Source organism: Aphidius gifuensis, linkage group LG5 (assembly GCF_014905175.1).
Source record: "Aphidius gifuensis isolate YNYX2018 linkage group LG5, ASM1490517v1, whole genome shotgun sequence".
NCBI lineage: Eukaryota > Metazoa > Arthropoda > Insecta > Hymenoptera > Braconidae > Aphidius > Aphidius gifuensis.
Genome location: NC_057792.1, coordinates 9,527,573 through 9,547,333, shown reverse-complemented (window position 1 = coordinate 9,547,333; position 19,761 = coordinate 9,527,573). Strand labels below are relative to the sequence as shown.

The 19,761-nt window shown below is 31.9% G+C and overlaps 3 protein-coding genes across 9 annotated transcripts in view; 2 read left to right on the top strand and 1 right to left on the bottom strand.

The window, feature by feature from the left end:
• Nucleotides 1-318: 318 nt before the first annotated feature.
• LOC122857553 (protein NipSnap) lies at nucleotides 319-3,072 on the top strand. The gene is made up of 5 exons (XM_044159803.1): nucleotides 319-589; nucleotides 755-937; nucleotides 1,026-1,194; nucleotides 1,269-1,536; nucleotides 1,611-3,072. The coding sequence occupies exons 1-5, from the start codon at nucleotides 507-509 to the stop codon at nucleotides 1,757-1,759; spliced, it is 852 nt and encodes a 283-aa protein (XP_044015738.1). The 5' UTR covers nucleotides 319-506; the 3' UTR covers nucleotides 1,760-3,072.
• LOC122857534 (serine/threonine-protein kinase Tao) lies at nucleotides 2,930-8,489 on the bottom strand. Of its 6 annotated transcripts, none has more exons than XM_044159748.1 (11): nucleotides 8,287-8,488; nucleotides 7,559-7,924; nucleotides 7,001-7,448; nucleotides 6,581-6,929; nucleotides 6,287-6,462; nucleotides 6,051-6,213; nucleotides 5,168-5,985; nucleotides 4,849-5,088; nucleotides 4,524-4,781; nucleotides 4,199-4,455; nucleotides 2,930-3,638 (listed from the first exon to the last, which is right to left on the bottom strand). In XM_044159748.1, the coding sequence occupies exons 3-11, from the start codon at nucleotides 7,304-7,306 to the stop codon at nucleotides 3,518-3,520; spliced, it is 2,688 nt and encodes an 895-aa protein (XP_044015683.1). In that variant the 5' UTR covers nucleotides 7,307-7,448; nucleotides 7,559-7,924; nucleotides 8,287-8,488; the 3' UTR covers nucleotides 2,930-3,517. The 6 variants fall into 6 exon arrangements, with proteins under 6 accessions (XP_044015683.1, XP_044015687.1, XP_044015684.1 ...); XM_044159752.1 differs by having other exon boundaries at nucleotides 6,581-6,925; nucleotides 8,287-8,486; XM_044159749.1 differs by having other exon boundaries at nucleotides 7,001-7,864.
• An 8,850-nt stretch (nucleotides 8,490-17,339) lies between these two features.
• LOC122857539 (poly(A)-specific ribonuclease PARN-like) overlaps nucleotides 17,340-19,761 on the top strand; it is a 46,278-nt gene continuing 43,856 nt past the window's right edge. For both annotated transcript variants that reach the window (XM_044159781.1, XM_044159783.1), the window contains exons 1-8: nucleotides 17,340-17,511; nucleotides 17,612-17,825; nucleotides 17,897-18,172; nucleotides 18,262-18,544; nucleotides 18,633-19,005; nucleotides 19,076-19,142; nucleotides 19,217-19,272; nucleotides 19,369-19,666. In XM_044159781.1, coding sequence (XP_044015716.1) covers nucleotides 17,493-17,511; nucleotides 17,612-17,825; nucleotides 17,897-18,172; nucleotides 18,262-18,544; nucleotides 18,633-19,005; nucleotides 19,076-19,142; nucleotides 19,217-19,272; nucleotides 19,369-19,666 — 1,586 coding nt within the window. In that variant the 5' untranslated portion in view covers nucleotides 17,340-17,492. The remainder of the gene's footprint in view (nucleotides 17,512-17,611; nucleotides 17,826-17,896; nucleotides 18,173-18,261; nucleotides 18,545-18,632; nucleotides 19,006-19,075; nucleotides 19,143-19,216; nucleotides 19,273-19,368; nucleotides 19,667-19,761) is intronic.

The window sequence follows — 19,761 nt, the reverse complement described above, 5'->3', positions numbered from 1 at the left end:
ATAAATATGTTTAACAAATATATACACATACAAATATATTTTGTATGAACGTTATGTTTAAAAAAAAAAAAAAAAAAGAATAATTTTATTACTTGACGGTATTATATGAAAATGTACTACATATTTGTTTAATTGCAATAATAAATAAAAACACTGGTCTTTTGTATTATCTGTATTATCATGTTTAATTTTGTTAAGTTGAAATTTAAGGAAAAAATGGAGGCCGAAAACAGAGCCATCTGTTTAGGAAATTAAAAATTAAGTGAAGGTACTTTTTTTTTCTAAAAGGTACGTTCCTCTCACTCCGCGAGGTACTTTTCTAAAATCTCTTGTGGCAACCCTGGTCGAAGTCGAACACACCTATATTTGGGTTACATGTGTATTTGGGCTTTGATTTTATTCAGTTATATTAGTTTGTATTAGTTAATTTTTGAATGGAAAGAAAAGTAGAATAAAGCGTAGTGTCTATAAATAATTAATCATTTATCTTTACTGTTTTGATAAGAATGGCTGTCAATGTTTGCAGTGCATCCAGATTTACTATACCGGTGATTAGAATAACAAATATATCAACTTTAACAAATGCTCGGTAAGCTTCGATGTCAAACATGAAAACAACTTTGATCTATCCCAAATTATTGCGAAATTTACATGAAAAATGTACATACTTTTCAATTACTTGAGTCATTTTATTCGATTAAAACGTACCTAGAAAAATTATTGTTTGTTATGATTTTCAATTTTGTCGATTCAGATTTCTCACAAGGTCATTGGTATCTCCAAACAGCGGTGAAGGGTGGCTAAGCAAACTTGGTGTTCAAAAACTTGAACCAACCAAGGAATCTCACTCCCGGATGCTTTCGGACAAGGAGGTCATTTACGCATTACATACTCACAACATTCGACCTGATTCATTCGATAAATATCTGAAAAATTAGTAAATATATTTTAAAAATCGTATGATATAATTGCTTCATAATTTCATCAAATATTATTAATTTTCTATTATGCAATCTATATTTTAGCGAAGAAAATGTTAATCTTATCCATTCCAAAAGAACTGAATTAAATTGTGAATTGGTCGCATCGTGGACTGTTGATGTCGGTGATCTTGATCAAGCATTACATCTTTGGCAATACACTGGAGGTTTTGAACGCATTGATCAGGCTCAAACTGTTTTATCACAAGATGAGGTATTATTTATATGGTTATTCAAATCTATCTTTCTGTTTTCTAAAAAAAAAGGCATTTTTTTTTTTTTTCTTAGTCTTATCAAAAATTACTCAAAGAACGTGGTAACCATTTGCGCTCTCGTCACTTGCAATATCTATTAGCATTTAGTTATTGGCCACCAGTTGTCAAAAGGGAAGAAAAGAATATTTATGAAATACGGAGTTATAGATTACGACCAGGAACTATGATCGAGTGGGGAAATAATTGGGCAAGAGCAATAAACCATAGAAGAAAAAACGACGAGCCATTTGCAGCGTATTTTTCGCAAATTGGAAGATTATACAATGTTCATCATATTTGGTGTAAGAAACTCACTATTTTAACCAATCTTCTATTCGACTTCATTCATTAATAATAATGTATCAATTATCGACAGGCTACAAAGATTTACAATCAAGGAAAGAAACTCGTGAAAGTGCTTGGCGTTCTCCTGGATGGGATGAGTGTGTTGCTTACACAGTGCCTCTTATACGTGAAATGCATTGTCGCATATTGACTCCAACAAGCTTTTCACCAACCAAATAATTATATTATTATATAATCTACTCATATTATAATCAAGATAAGAATATTATATTGTCACTATTATCTATATCATTTGTACACTCTTTGTTTGTACAGTAATGTAATAACGTAATTGGTGAGATAGAAAAAAATTATGTATTACTGTTAATAGAAATAAAAAAAAATAAATGGGGAGATGTGTCCATACTTAATTATTATATTTATTCGACAAAGTAACTACCTTTCAATGCCTTTTTTTGTTATTATTTATTTATTTTTGTTTCACAGCTACAAAACGATCACTTACATTTTAATATATTGGTTATTCAATTTATGAAATGTAATACACGTCAGATTAATTGATTATAAGACATTTTCCTTTTTACACAATTGTATGTTGATGTATTTTGGTACGTCAGATGAAGCAAGAGAGTTTTTGTTTTCAACTAATGTAACTTTTATATCAATACATACTTATTGATTTTATCTATTACTTACATATAAAAGAAATCTACTATCAAGATATTTTAATTAATGACTAAATTTTACCATCATTGATAAAAAGCTATGTGAAAGGCAGTATATCGACCCATAGAAATAAAAAATGTTTATATTTTTTAGTAAGTAATAGGAATTATTTATTCCATCGTCTTACGGGATAAATAGTTAATTGCAATATTTATTGTTATTGATATTCATTATTTATTATTCATCTTTTTCATGAAATAATTGGATCACCGTTATATTGTTGTTTTTTTCGTGTGGCTAACTTTTTTTAAAATCATTGTTAACATAATTATTTTCTTCATTTAATTTTTGTGTTTTAATTTTATTAATATGTTTTCATTAATATTTGTGTAATTATATGTTATTTATAAGTAAAAATGAACAAATTGTAGTAGAGGTGGACGAACGGTAATGGTTTTTTTTTACCTTTCAAAATTGTTTTTTTGCTTTTTTATATATTATAATATGTATTAAACTTATAATTCTTTTTTCCAAATACAATTTTTATTTATGTAAGTTTATTAAACTTTTACGACAATATTTGAGATTCAGATGATTGTTTAAAAATTTTGCTGAATAGCATCACAGACTTAGTATAATCAACTTTTTAATTATTGACTAATATTGAATTTTCGAGTTTTATTAATTAGTCATTCAACTTAAATTCATAGAAAACAGTTGTTCCTCCACTGTTAGTTATCGTTACTTGCTGAATTATTGTTCATATCGTTCGAGCTAAACTGAGATGGACAAACCGTACCTTTATTGGATTGGACTCAAAATAAATAAACAGAAAAAAAAAAAAAACCATTTGTTCTTCTTGCGCCGTTGTTATATCAATTAAATTTATAAACATTTGCGTTGGATTCCACCATTCATTAGAAAACATATTTGAAAAAATTTGAATTTAACAGGAAAAAAAACAAAGCGTTATCATCATCTAAACTTTGTGTAATTATAATTGGCTACACTATGTTAAAAAAAGAAAAAGAAAGTACTTTTAATAACATTTTATTTTTTGAATAAAAGTGCTACTCCAATAATAATATTGTAAAAAGTTTACTTTTGTGCATTAAGCAAGATTTTTCAACAGATAGTAAACTTCAGACAAGTTATTCAAATTAATAAAATTTTATAAAAGAACAATATAAATATTTATACAGTACTATAATATGTATTATATATTATATTGAATTGTATTAAATAATGACGCAGTTCCGATGGAATTTTTCGTAATGTTACATTGGTGAATTACTTATTGATACAAAAAAATTAGAGGCTATTTGGGGGAAAAGAGGTGGAGCTATTGCTGTGGGCCAGGCTGAGCACAGAGCCACTAAGACTTTCGTCATCTGGATATGATTCCTTTGATGCTTCTGCTATTGCTAAAGCACTATAAAATATATACTTATTAACACAAAAAAATATTTATGAAATTTGTCACTAATTTATTTAATTGCTTATAATATTGTCACCATAGTATAAGGACTCTATTTTACTGTTCGTTTTTTTGATTAGGTATACTAATTTATTTATTATTTCATGAAACGTATAAAAAAATTATAAATGGGACATAAATACCATTTCCATAACTAAATAACAGTAAACATTTAAAACACAACGCTGCAAAAACTGTGCCGCTGAAGCCACTGACTATTGTTTCAGTATAAGTGAAGCGTTCAGCTGGAATAGAGGTATACGTTCCATTGATACAACGGAACTGGCCGCTAATACGGGGGAACTGTTTCATTGCTGCAGCTGAACACTTACCAGTTATTCGCCAGTTTCTGTAATACAACTGTCTAGGACTGTTGTTCAGTCGGAGCAGTGGCACAGTTTTTGCAGTAAAGGGTATAAGAGATGATAATAAATTAACAAATTTTTTTTATCGGAAAATGATACTCACATCCTTGTAATACTATGGCGACAGTATAAATAATAGTTAGAACATACCTGAAGCCAATTCTAGCACTTTCTTCGTCAAACTGTTGTAATTCTCGTTCTTGTTTTTCATGCAGCAAACGTATTCTGTCGCTACGTCCTTGAAGAAACTCTTGAGTTTCAAGTTCCATTTTTTGCTCAAGAAGGGCTCGTCGAACAGAAACACGATCTTCCAATTCTCGACGTTCACGATTTCTTTGAGCTTCAGCTTGCATTTTATTCTTTGATTGATAAGCCATTAAAATTTCCAATTCATAATTAAGTCTTTCCTGTAATTATGAAAAAAGTTTTATAATTTTGGTCTATTGTTAAAAATAAATAAAAATAAACATGAAACCTTCAGATGATGACATTCAACTTCTTGAGACTCATCTAACCGTATACTTTGTTTCTGTAACATTTCAGCAATACTTTGCTCATACTGATCCCCAAGTAATGCTAGTTTTCGTCTTTGTTCTTCTTTTAATTTTTTAATAACAGCTTTTTGTTCATCTTTCGGAGTTGTTTGTAATATTTGAGCTTTCAATGCTTTATATTGCCGTGTTTGTATTTTGCATGTTTCTCGAAATTGCTTTCTTATTTGCATTTCTTTTTGCTAAAAATTATTCAAAAGTTATAAATATTTTATTTAAAACAAAACTTTTATTATATTAATACATTACTTTTAAGCTTTTGGGTTGTTGTTTGAGCTCGAGTGCATGTTTTTTTCGCAAATCTCGTTCTGCACGCTGCATATAATCTTGTTGATTACATAATTCTGTAGCATGCTGTCGTTGCACTTGTTCTTCTCGCAATGAGTGAACTGCTCTTTGTTGTCGGTACTCCAATTCTTGAGTTTTTTCATGATGTCTTAGCAACATTGCATGTGCTTGTTCTAATTGTTGCTGTCGTTTGTTTAGTTCCTAAATATCAACATGTATCAATATAATATTAAAATAAAAAAAAATTATAAGTAGGTTTAAAATGTATTGAAAAACTTACTTCACGTAATAATTCTTGCTCAAGACTATGAAAAATAAGTAATTTTTTTCTACGAAACTTTCGTATCTCGAGATCAAGATATTCACGTTGTCCACGAGCAAGTCGCTGTTCTTCGTGAGCTTCCATTTGACGAAGATTATCTTTTTGACTTTGAAGTGTTGCATCACGTTGACGCTTTGGAGTGACTTCATCTTGAGATAATTCTTTTTTCCATCTTTCTTTGTATGCTTTGTATTCACGTTTCTGTTGTGCTTCAAGAGCTTTACGATCTGCCTCTTGTCGAGTTATTATTTCTTTTTGAAGTTTTTTTTCAGCATTTTGGTTTTGTTTTACTTTACGCTCTAATTCTTGCGTATGTCTAAATTGTAATTTTTCAAGTTCCTTGCTAAATTGTTGTAAAAGACTTTCATATTCTTTATCTAATAATTGTTTGTGTGATTCAACTTCCATTTTACAACGTTCTTCGAGTTTCACAAGAGCCCCTTGATGCTCTCTTCTCATTCTCTTGTAGCCACTCATTTGCTCATGCATTTCCTCCTGCATGTGTTCTTTTTGCTGTTTTGTAACAATTGATGTTGTTCGTATGGTTGCAAAATTATTAGCTCCATGCTCAAGTAGATTGGCAGTAACACCAGCTGACATTTTATGACGATTTTTCATTGATCCAGATAAATCATTTGCATCCACATGCGGTAACGGTAAACTATTGGTTGATGAACTTTGAGAACTTGCTGAAACCCCAATCGAATGTATTGAATGCTCAGATGTTATAGAATTACTTTTACTACTGTCTCCACCTATTTGCTCGTCAGGAGTATCTGAAAATATTATATATTATAATTTTTATATTTTTTTTGCAATAATAATTAAAAAATTTACAAACCATCCACATCGCCAACAGTGCTCTCACTTTCGCATGCATCAATCATAAGAATTTTCTTCATTTTACGATAATTTAAATTATCAAGTTCACGAACAGCTGCTTTTGTTCTTTGTATAAGATCAATAAGAACTTGTGGGGATCTTGTCCGCGTTACAAATTCATGCTGAAAGTAAATAAACAAATGAATCAACATTATTAATAATGCTTGAATAGTTAAATAAAAACACTAGGCTCACCGATAACAACTTGCCGGATGATGGTCGTTCATTCGGACTTTTCGTTAAACAAACTTCTACAAAGTGCCCAAAAACATCCGACCAGTCCGGTGAATTTAATGTCGGTGTATCATTTTGTGCAATATGATACAGTGCACTCATTGCATTCATATTAAAATACGGAGGTTTTCTTTCAGCTAAAGAACAAAATTTTTTCACAATTGAAACATAAAGGTGGAATATATGCTAACATATATGATGATAAACAAAGCATACACCAGAAGTAAATACAATGTTTATCCGGACGAACCTTACCCAATTCGATACATGTTATTCCTAGAGACCATACATCAACTTTGCCATCATATTGTCCTTCGTCCATAGCCAAAATAACTTCGGGTGCCATCCAATAAGGAGTACCAACGAAACTATTTGCTGGGCATTTGATGCTAGCAGAACCGAAATCAGCCAATTTGACTGTACCATTTTCTGTTAATAGTATATTGCCAGCTTTGACATCGCGATGTATTCGACCTAGTGAGTGGAGATAGTGCAAGCCACGTAATACACCGTCACAAATTGCAGCAATTTCGTCTTCTTTTAACGGTCGTTTATGCACTTCGATTATGTCAGAAGCTGAACCAAGGCAATACTCCATCACTAACTAGAGATAAAAATTAATAAATACTGATGTGCACTATAAGTAGAGTTTTTAAATTCTCTGATGTAACTAACCCAAGCAGTATGATCTCGGAGATAGCATCCTTTGTATTCAATTGTATTTGGATGATTCAACTGCCTAAGAAAGCGAATTTCTTTAAGAATATCCTGCCATTTTTCAACTGTTTGTTTACCAAGATAAGACATTTTTTTTATGGCTACAATTTCCTTGGTGAGAAGACAACGTGCATAATAAACTGCACCAAAACTTCCATGACCAATTTCTCTAAGATCTTCAAATATTTTTTCAGGATCATTCTTCTCAAATAATTCGGCAATCTCAGGATCTTTAAGACTACCAGGTCTTGGAATAGGCGGCATAGTGCTTTTGTAAGATTTGTGTTAGCTCAGCTAAAAATTTATTGCGTTTGTTCAATTTAATTCGATCTTTTAAATCTAAAATACATATCAGCTTATTGTTGTTACGTCCATTGATAGATTAGGTTCTGTGAACATTTATCACCTATAATGAAAAAAAAAAAAATTTAAATTACATCTTATATAGTTCTGTTGAATAAGCATTAGTAGAATAATTGCTGTAGCAATAGGACATCTAAAATGTCGCATAATCACCAAGTTTGGCTTTCTGATGAAACAATTTATTTTTATTCATAAATTAAAGTATAATGATACTCATCTCGACAGTCAGAGAAATGCCAAATCATTGCAAGTTTAGGGAAGTAATAAAACCATTGAGACTGAAAATATCCACAGTACATCAATTTCAAGAGTTTTAATCAGTTTTTCAATATTCACGAAGTAGATTTGAAATACTTATTTCCAGTCTTCTTGATATTCACTTATAATTGGAAAACGAACCTCATTTCAATTTCTTAAGCGTATATTATATACTGCGTTATTGAAATTGATCGTATGTCACTTTTTGGGAAAACATAACCATAAACAAAATTAGATTCAGTCAATTGGCACACGTTATAGCTTCATGTACGTCATTTTAGTTGGTAGAAACATAAATATTGGAATTAAAAAAAAATGAAAAAGTAAATTTAATATTAATGTAAGATATCGGGCTGTACGTACTATACGTATTATAACGTCAAAAACAAAGAAATATTATAATAACAATATGAATAGAAACAAAAACAACAACAACGACAATACTAAACAGCAAACAATGATAATAATAATTAGCAAATAATAGTAATGGTCTCAATAATCGTTGTTTAATCAAGAGTTTAACTTGGAAATTATGCAAAAGTTCAACTATTGTCGTATGAAACATTATTATTCTATTATTCTTTCGTGGGTAAATTTAGTTGAATTCGATGATTAATGTGTACCTTTCTTTATGCCGCTACTTGCATGTATTATCACTTATAACTGTAGAACACTGTAGAAGAATTTATTATTTATTGTATGTTTATGTGCTTGGGAGCGTTCGCAAAATTATCGTTCATTCGGATCTTGAAGATGGCCGACTTTGGTAGATTTTTTTTGTATGTGTGGTATTCTTGGTCCGAATTGGTGCAAATTTTTCACTTTTTCAAAGAGGACTAGCAGCACCCGTATTCAGCAGTCCAATTCACAGGGCATTACAATTTAGGGCTTTTTTCCACCACTCACAGCGCTTGTGAAGCTTTTGTATGTAAAATCTATATAAAAAAAATTTTTACAAGCGCTATCAGCGGCAAAGAAAAGCCCTAAATTGTAAAGAATTTGCCCTGCACCCGTATTCAGAGGATGTTCTCATTAGGGCTTTTTTTTTCCGATGGCGGCGCTTGTGAACTTTTTATATAGATTTTACATAGAAAAGCTTCAAGCGCCATCGAAAAAAGTCTAATGAAACATCCTCTAATACGGAATGCTGAATACTCGTGGGGCTTTTTTTTTCCGATGGTGGCGCTTGTGAAGCTTTTCTATGTAAAATCTATATAAAAAAGTTCACAAGCGCCGCAGAAAAAATAAATTTATCCCTAGAATACATCTTGGTCTTTACATATTGCGGGAGTTTGCAGATCACAATAACGATTCTGCAAACAAAATGTTGTCGCAATAGAAAAATATGAAGGCGCTTTCATGTAAAGCTGCCATAGTCGTATGCAAATGCAAAATAAAGTAGAATTTACATGAAAGCAACAACAAGCGCTATATTCTATTGCGGCAAACATTCTTGTCGGCGAATCGTATGCGGAACCCTAATATCCGCAATACGGACCAAGAATTTACCAAAATGAAAATACAGGAGGACTTACTCCCTATCTCGCCTGTATATGAAAACCGTATCGCTATGTGGTCGCCGCATAATTGAGAGGCGCTAGTAGCGGCTCGGTAACGTGCGCGACTTGTATCGCTTTTTTTTACAATGCGCACAATACAAACATACTCTGACAAACATCATGTGTATAATGCTGTATTAGTAGGTGCTTTCTTTAGTGTATTTATTTTTTTTCACTTCAATGCACATGCGCATATTATGCAAACATGAGGAAAGAGCGGTGGCGTAGAACGAATAGTTCTTTAAAAATAAGAATTAACATATAACTGATCCGGCCCCTCATGTGCTACGCTGTTCCTAAAAATATAGCTAAGTTAAAAATATAGCTGGTAAAATTATGTAGATATTGTGTGTTTGGCTATAAATATATAGTTAAGTAAAAAAAATAGCTAAGTAAAAAATATAGCTAAGTAAAAGATATAGCTGGTAAAATTATGTAGGTATTGTGTGTTTGGCTATAAATATAGCTAAGTAAAAAATATTGCCAAGTTAAAAATATAGCTAAGTAAAAAATATATAGCTAAGTAAAAAATATAGCTAAGTAAAAAATATAGCTAAGTAAAATTATGTAGATATTGTGTGTTTGGCTATAAATATAGCTAAGTAAAAAATATAGCTAAGTAAAAAACCTAGCGACCAAGTAAAAAAAACTTGGATATATTCATTATTTTCGAAAAAAAAAATATATATTCGTGCTTAACAATACGCGACAATCAATAATTAGCAGTTTTTTTGAAAAAAAAAACAAAAATTTCGACTTTTTTTTTTGAAAAAAAAAAATTGTATACATTTTAAAAAAAATATCGATAACTTGATAACTATTCCAGATATAAAAATTTTTATTGGGCTTTTTTTTTAGCTTGGCGAGTTTTATCGATTGCCTTTATTAATATTAAAAAAAAAAACTTAATATATCGAAATATATAAGTTATTATAACTCGAAAACTATTCGCGATATCGAATTTTTTTATGTTGACTTTTTTTTTTACTTGACGAGATTCATTGATGGCCATTATTAAATTTGAGAATTAATCGTTATTTCTATAACTACACAATATATGACCGATAAATAGCCGTTTTTTCCATATTTCAACTCCATTTTTAACCACTGCGCATTCGTAGGAATTTTTTCCGTAATCGTGAGAAAATTTTCTATAAAAAGCGAATAAAAAAACATGTTGTCTCGGTTATGATAATATCTTCTGAAATTCTTCTGTACAATTACAATAATAATTTTCTCTTTCAAACTAACACATCAGTCATCAATGTCTATTTCTCTTTTTTTAAAACATAAAATTAGTCAATATTATAAATAAATTATTATTGTATAATAATTCAATATTATGTTTTGTATTTAGGAAATATTATTTTATATAAACAATAATAATAGGTATATTAATCTTGTAAATGAAAAATACTTGCATATGCATGTATATATATGTACAATATGAACTTTACTTCGCCTAACAAATGCAAGTATAACTAATAAATACAAATAAAATACTTGTATATTAATATATACAACGGCGCATATATATATATAATAATAAATAAATTAAATATATAAATACGCGCATTTAAATTCATTTATACTACAGAACGGCTGATGGTAACGGTTACCGACCGATTACCATGGCGCTGCAAGGCGCAATGTAGACTGACAGAAAATGGATTCCTGCGCAGATCCGTTACCGGATCTGACGTCTAAACTCTATGTTTTTTCCTTTGACTCTAACCCAACCCGCGCCTAAAGATGTTTACACATCAATAAACACCCAAAAGAAAGCACCTATTAGCTGTGTTCGATGGTCGTCTCGGCTCAGTTCCATCTCACTTACGGCTCACTTATGGCGCTAGCGACGTACGGTTGTTTGAAGAACTACAAAGGCACAAAATCTCAATACAGGTGCTTATCTATATCATCACTGTATCAATGCTTCAATAAATATTGTTTATTTACAGTGATGATATGATAAAGCACCACCATTGAACATTTTGTGCCTGTAGACTTAAACAACCGTGCGTCGCTAGCGCCAAAAGCCTCGAGCCGAATAATTGAAGCTGGCGAGCTATGTCAGCTGAAGTATGTTTGTATTGTGCGCATTGTAAAAAAAAAGCGAAACAAGTCGCGCACGTTACCGGGGTACTACTAGCGTCCCTCAATTATGCGGCGACCACATAGCGATACGGTTTTTATATGCAGGCGAGATAGGGAGTAAGTCCTCCTGTATTTCTACTCTTCTTGATTTCTAGTCTTCTTGCCTACCCAACACTGGTGGAGACTTGGAGAGTGGAGACACCGCTTTAAAACTCCATGGTTTAGTCACTAAACTTCCCAGCAGACCAATTCACAGGGCAAATTTTTTACAATTTAGGGCTTTTTTTTGCCGTTGATGGCGCTAGTAAAATTTTTTTTATATAGATTTCATATACAAAAGCTTTACAAGCGCCGCTAGTGGAGAAAAAAAGCCCTAAATTGTAATGCCCTGTGAATTGGACTGCTGATAACCACTGCGTACCACTAGGAATTTGTATCAGCTATATACCGGTATCTGCAGTCCAATTCACAGGGCAAATTTTTTACAATTTAGGGCTTTTTTTCGCCGCTGATGACGCTTGTAAAAATTTTTTTTATATAGGATTTACATACAAAAGCTTCACAAGCGCCGTGAGTGGTGAAAAAAAGCCCTAAATTGTAATGCCCTGTGAATTGGACTGCTGGCTGGTACAGAATAGCTGTGTTCGATGGTCGTCTCGGCTCAGTTCCGTCTCACTTACGGCTCACTTATGGCGCTAGCGACGTACGGTTGTTTGAAGAACTACAAAGGCACAAAATCTCAATACAGGTGCCTATCTATATCATCACTGTAAATAAACAATATTTATTGGGGCATTAATACAGTGATGATATAGATAAGCACCTGTATTGAGATTTTGTGCCCTTTATTCTTCAAACAACTCGCATATATAGTAAAGAGAACTAGCAAACTACATGTAATACAAAAATGACAGTGGATTTTACTACTAGTATAATACTAGTACAATACTGGTATAATATACTAGGAACTAGTGAAGCTATATTGCCGGTAAAATACCAGTACATATTACCTACCTCGGAATTTGTTTTCCGTAATTAATATCAATCTAATTTTAACCTCCTACAAAAATTTCATCCCTTTACGTCGTGTTCTAGGGGGTGAAATTAAGGTACACACTATATTTATACAAAAAAATTAGACTCTCCGAAACTACCGGTAGCTACCTCGAAATTTTTTTCCCGTAATTAATATCGATGTAATTCTAACCCCTTACGAAAATTTTATCCCTCTACGTCGTGTTCTGCGGGGTGAAATTAAGGTACACGTTCTGATATGAATAAAAAAAAAAAAAATTTCTCCGAAACTACTCGTAGGTACCTCAAAATTTTTTTACCGTAATTGTTATCGACGTAATTCTAACCCCCTATGAAACTTTCATCCCTCTACGTCGTGTTCTAGAAGGGTGAAATTCAGGTACACACTATATTTATACAAAACAAAATTAATTTCTCCGGAACTACTGGTAGCTACCTCGAATATTCGTTTCCGTAATCATTATCGATGTAATTCTAACCCCCTACGGAAATTTTATCCCACTACGTCATGATCTAGGGGGTGAAATTGTGGTACACACTATATTTATATAAAAATTAATTTCTCCGAAACTACTCGTAGCTACCTCGAAATTAGTTTTCCGTAATTATTATCGAAGTAATTATCGTCTCCTACAAAAATTTCATCCCTCTACGTAGTGTTCTAGGGGGTGAAATTGAGGTACACACTATATTTATACAAAAAAAATTAATTCCTCCCAAACTACTCGTAGCTACCTCGAAATTTTTTTACCGTAATTGTTATGGATGTGATCCTAACCCCCTACGGAAATTTTATCCCACTACGTCGTGTTCTAGGGGGTGAAATTAAGATACACACTTAATTCATACGAAAAAATTAATTTCTCCGAAACTACTCGTCGCTACCTCGAAATTTGTTTTCCGTAATTATTATCGATGTAATTTTAAACTCCTACAAAAATTTCATCCCTCTACGTCGTGTTCTGCGGGGTGTAATTAAGATACAAGTTCTGATATTAATAGAAAAAAAAAAATTTCTCCGAAACTACTCGTAGCCACCTTGAATATCCATTTCCGTAATTGTTGTCGATGTAATTCTAACCTCCTACAAAAATTTCATCGCTCTACGTCGTGTTCGAGGGTTTGAAATTAAGGTACACACTATATTTATACAAAAAAAATTAATTTCCCCGAAACTATAAAAAGAGATAAATATACGGGATAAAATTTCTGTAGGGGGTTGAAATTACATCAATATTATTAACGGTCGAAAAATTTCGAGGTAGCTTCGAGTAGTTTCGGAGAAAATAAGTTTTTTTGTATAAATATAGTGTATACTGTTTCGTACCAGGCTAATTAATTTGTATTATTCAGGAAATAACAAAAAAAAAAGAAAGAACGTTAAACAAGAAAAATAATAATATAATTCACTATAATAATATAATGAAAGTTTCATAGGGGGTTAGAATTACGTCGATAACAATTACGGTAAAAAAATTTTGAGGTACCTACGAGTAGTTTCGGAGAATTTTTTTTTTTTTTTTATTCATATCAGAACGTGTACCTTAATTTCAACCCGCAGAACACGACGTAGAGGGATAAAATTTTTGTAGGAGGTTAAAATTACATCGATAATAATTACGGAAAAAGAATTTCAAGTTAGCTACGCGTAGTTTCGGTGAAATTAATTTTTCTTGTATCAATATAGTGTGTACCTTAATTTCACCCCCTAGAACACGACGTAGAGAAATGAAATCCTTGTAGGGGGTTAGGATCTACGTCGTGTTCTGGGTGGTGAAATTAAGGTACACGTTTTAATAAAAATAAAAAAAAATTTATTTCTCCGAAACTACTCGTAGCTACCTCGAAATTTTTTTACCGTAATTGTTATCGCTGTAATTTTAACCCCCTACCAAAATTTCATCCCTCTACATCGGTAAAATTACGATAAAAAAATTAAAATTAATTTTTCTTTATTTTTACTAAGATATCCTTTTTCTCATTTTCACTACTCAGAATATGGTTTACAGTGGCTAAACTCATTAGGGTACTTTAAGGGAAATCGATTTTGCATAGTTACGTGAAACCCTAACAAAGTCTAGAAAAAAAACAAAAAAAGTTTCAGTTCGGGGCACCGGTTCTTCTACGCCCCTGATTCGGACGCCAGCTTCAGCGTCATATTGTATTTTCGGTATTTTTTATTTATTTAATAAATAAAATACATGTCATTGTATTCAAAAAAAATAATAATGTCTAAAGAAAAGCAGTAGCTGAGGAACAAATTTAGCTAAGGAATTACGGTGGCCAGAAAACTTATGTTTTAAGCAACATTAATTCCTTAGCTGCATCTTCTCCTTAGCTACTGCTCTTTTTCGGGGATTTTCATTCACTTAAATTGAAACTACATGTATTTTATTAATTGAATAAATAAAAAATACCAAAGACAAGCAGTAGCTAAGGAAAAGATGCAGCTAAGAAATTAATGTTGCTTATAACATAATTTTTTTGGCAACTGTCATTCTTTAGCTACATCTTTTCGTTAGCTACACCTAGGGTGCGTTCCGTAGAGGACCGCGGTCTACCAAAAATAGGCGTGGTTTATCATGGTGAATTTAATTTCGTTGTAGTGTCAGCACTGCTATGTATTGGAAAACGTAAACAAACATAAGCAAACGTAAACACCGAAAAATATGATTAACGTATTATAGAGAAAAAAATAATTTGGCATCAAAAAAAAAATTGTCAATTATAATAGTAGGTGTATATTGTTGTTATCTCAATTATTTAGCCTGTAAATTGTATTTCTTTTCAAAGTTAATGCTTCAAAACCTATCATAACTCAAATGTAAGGTTAGGACAGCACTTATATTTTTGTTATTTTTCAAGATCTCAAACTGGCTGATGTTGCTGTTCATTTTTAACAAAAACAACAATTACTACCTACATCAGTCAATAGATAATGTGTTTGAAGTGGAATTTTTCTTTTCATTTTGTTAACTGTTATTAACAAATTTATTGTTTTAATAATTTTATTCAGTACAAAATTCAGTAAGCACCACATCCACAACATTAACAATACATACATAGAAAGGTGTAAAAAAAAGTATACATGAGACTGGTTATTTTTTAGGGATTCCTAGGGAGATTTTTAATTTTTATGGATTCACTCTGATTATGGCCAAAAAGGACCGCGGTCCCCCTACGGAACGCACCCTACGACCTACACCTACACCTACAACTGTAATTCCTTAGCTACACCTTTCCTTAGCTACTGCTTTCCCTTGGACTTTTTTTATTGATTTAATTGATAGAATTCATGGTAGAAGTACTACAGGATAGCTATTCTCGACATAATTATCCCCTGTACCGGGGATAACATGAAAACGCTCGAAAGCGATATAGTCGTTTGATGGAAACCATTGAAGGAGATACAAATAAAGCCATAAATTAAGGTAAATTTCCACAAAATAGTTATCCCTGTCGCCGGGAATAACTGAGGGGATAATTATGTCGAGAATAGCTATCCAGGTATGGCAGACTGGCAGTAGTCCATGCTTTTTTCGTCGCGTTCTGCGCAGCCTTATTTTTTCAACCAATCAAGAACGCGCCATCGAGCTGTTTTGCTTTTCTTTCTAACACGCAATCTCTATTATAAGATCCTCTCTCTCTAACATACTGTTTTGACAACTATTTTTTATATTGTTGTAAATACTAATAAATATATGTGGAGCATGTTTATAAAAAATCAAAAAAATAAAAAAACCAAGACAGTTTAACAAATAAATTATAATATTTTCATTGTTGTTGTTTTTTTTGATGCCACAAACAATAAAGATTGTGTTGTATTTATTATACTTGGATTCATTTATTTAATATAAATAATTAATTTTTATTATTGATGTATGTGAATCATTATAAAATATACCAAATCTAGTTGAATAAATATGATAACTTTTGAAAAATTTAAAAAAAACTTGAAAATTTTCTTAACAAATTTGTATCGCGCACGCATAAAGTCTTTCATTTTTGTGGCGAGAAGGCGACCTTTTGATTGGTCGATTCACAGCGGCCAAACCAGGCTGCGCACTGCCATACCTGTAGTATTTCTACCATGGATAGAATTCCTTTTTGATAAATCACAAATTATTTATTATAAATTAAGAATATATCGTTAACAAAGTACCGGTAAAACACCAGTAGGTATATTGCTAGTATTATTTTTACTCTATATATATTAGTAAAATACCGGCATCATACCAGTAAACATTCCGTAGACGGCTTGTCATAAAAAGTCTGAGATTTTACCAGTATTTTACTGGTACGCTGTGACAGTACAGTATACCGGTATAATACCTGTTTATGCCGGTTGTATAATACAACTTTTCTACCACTTATATACCGGAAACATACCTAAATTTAGTGGATAAGTGGCTCAGTCTAGTGGTTTTTCAAAAAATTTTTACATAGTGGTAAGACTGGTAAGAATAAGATGGTTACGGTAATAACCAGGGTACCGCACCCGTATTCACAGGGCATTACAATTTAGGGCTTTTTTCATCCACCGGTGGCGCTTGTGGAGCTTTTATATGTAAAATCTATATAAAAAAAATTTTATAAGCGCCATCAGTGGCAAAAAGAAGCCCTAAATTGTATAAAATTTGCCCTGAGAATACGGGTGCCGTATTCACAGGGCATTACAATTTAGGGCTTTTTTCATCCACCGGTGGCGCTTGTGGAGCTTTTATATGTAAAATCTATATAAAAAAAATTTTATAAGCGCCATCAGTGGCAAAAAGAAGCCCTAAATTGTATAAAATTTGCCCTGAGAATACGGGTGCCGAGCAGCAGTCCAATTCACAGGGCATTACAGTTTAGGGCTTTTTTCCTCCACTGGCGGCGCTTGTGAAGCTTTTGTATGTAAAATCTATATGAAAAAAATTTTACAAGCGCCATCAGCGGCAAAAAATAGCCCTAAATTGTAAAAAATTTGCCCTGTGAATCGGACACTACCGAGTCTTCTTCTTGCTTCGATCATGAATTCACTTCGACAGACTTCGATTTCATTTATCATCTGATCAATGTATATTTATCCACTTGACAATAAAAATTTCTAAAATTTTTTGTTTCAATCAATTAATAATACCTAACTGTTTCTTCCAATGGAAGTAATACGTTCAAGTTAGTTTCTGACATTAGTTTATGTGTACTCTGAAGTTTTGATTATACCTGTCAGTACGCTTATCACATTCGATACAAAAATTTTTGTTTTTTTTTTCAGATTTTCAAACCGTTTTGACCGAATTAGATGAGGTGTTAAGCAACGCAACATTTTTAGCGATTGATGGAGAGTTTACTGGACTCACTTCAGGCCTGGATGCAAAACCTTTTGACACACCCTCTCAGTATTATGAAAAACTTAGCTCAGGATCCATGGATTTCCTCCTTATTCAATTTGGTCTATCGGTTTTTACATACGATGAAAAAATGAAGAAGTAAATCATTTCTTTTGTTCTTTCAATCAAGAAATTTGAAACATGAATTTAACTTTCTATTTGGTATATAGGTACAAACACCAGAGTTACAATTTTTATGTATTCCCTCGTGGAAACAACCGATCTGCTCCAGACTGTCGTTTCATGTGTCAAACATCATCAATCATGTTTTTATCAAATCAAGGTTTCGATTTCAATAAGTTGTTCAGTTCAGGTATACCTTATTTAACTTCGAGTGACGAAGAAAAAATGATCAAACGTTTAGACGACAAGCGACGCATAAGAGATGATGGGTTAGAAATTATTCCAGTTTCCGATGATGATAAACCTCAAATAGATGAAATCTGGTAATTCAATAACTTTTAGTACAATAAAATTTCTATGTATACCTATATATTACTGAATATATCTTATGATTTGATTGTAAATTTTTTAGTTCCAAAATTAATGAATTTCTAAGATCAGAAGCTGACGAGCTATTAATTGACCGATGTAATGCTTATATCAGACGATTAATGTTTCAAGAGGTTCGAATCAGGTGGCCTGATAAAGTAAAATTGGAAAGTAAAATCGACGGAGTATTACAAGGGCTTGTCGCATATAAGTTAGGAAGTAAAGACGAAGAGGATAAAAAAGAAACATACAGAAGAGAAAAAGAAAACATAGCAATCAAAGAAGCAGTAGGTTTAACTGCTTTATTAAGAAAAATTGCAGACTCGGTAAATAATTCTACTGGTCTTAATAATTACTATCAAATTTCAGTTTCTTTTATGTTAAATTAAATATCTATTTTATTAATATTTGCAGCAAAAACTCATTGTAGGTCATAATATGTTACTGGATCTTTGCCATATAGTTCGACAGTTTTTTGGACCACTTCCTGAAAACTATTCAGAATTTAAAGCTCTTATTCATAATTTATTCCCCAAACTCATCGATACTAAAATTATTGCACAGTCGTCTATGCTGAAAGATTATATACCATCATCCGTACTCAGTCATGTCTTTGAAACCTTAAGCAAAAAACCCTTTACAATGCCTGATGTTATCCCCATCAAAAACCGCAGTTACGATAGCGCGGCGTATCATGAAGCTGGTTATGATGCATTCGTCACTGGAATGTCATTTATTGCTATGACTAATTTTCTTAGTAAAAACCAAATGAAAGAACAACATACAGGTACTACATATTTTTTTTATTATCTTTTATACTTTAATTCGATGATAAAAAATATCTGGCATTATTTTAGGCTCGTCACAGTTCGATATTGAAACAATCTTGCCAGTCTCATCTGTTCTCAGCCCATTTTTAAACAAGTAAGAAAATACCGATGATATTTTCCCAGAAAATTATAAGCTTTTAATATTCCTCTAATTTATATTTCATTCAGGTTACTCATTGTAAGATTCAAAGATCCTCAATACATAAATCTGAGTGGGAACGATCGTAAGTACTTCCATATTTTCTTATAACCCAAGTTTCATTGCTTTTGTTTATTTTTCAAGAATTAATTTTTTGAATTTAAATTTTTAATTTTTTTAGCCAGTCCAAACAGAGACCACGTCTTTCACATAACGTTGCCTCAAAACCAAAAGACTAGCAACATTTCTCAACTATTTCATCAATATGGTGGAGCTTATATATCATGGATTAGCGACACAACGGCATATGTGAGTTTAAATCGTCGGGAACAAATCTCTGTACTAAAAACACAGTTGAAGAAAAATAATCAAATTGGTAATTGCTGGATACAATCCTACAAGGATCATCAGGCGTCTCTTGTGTCGACAGAAAATAATAACCAATATACCGATCGTAAACGAAAACAACCACCCACAGAGTAAGTCAAATATTGTAATTTCTTCAATATATTCTTATAATAATTATAATCTCCCCTCAATATTTGCTTGAATTTGCTATGAAAATAAGAGAATT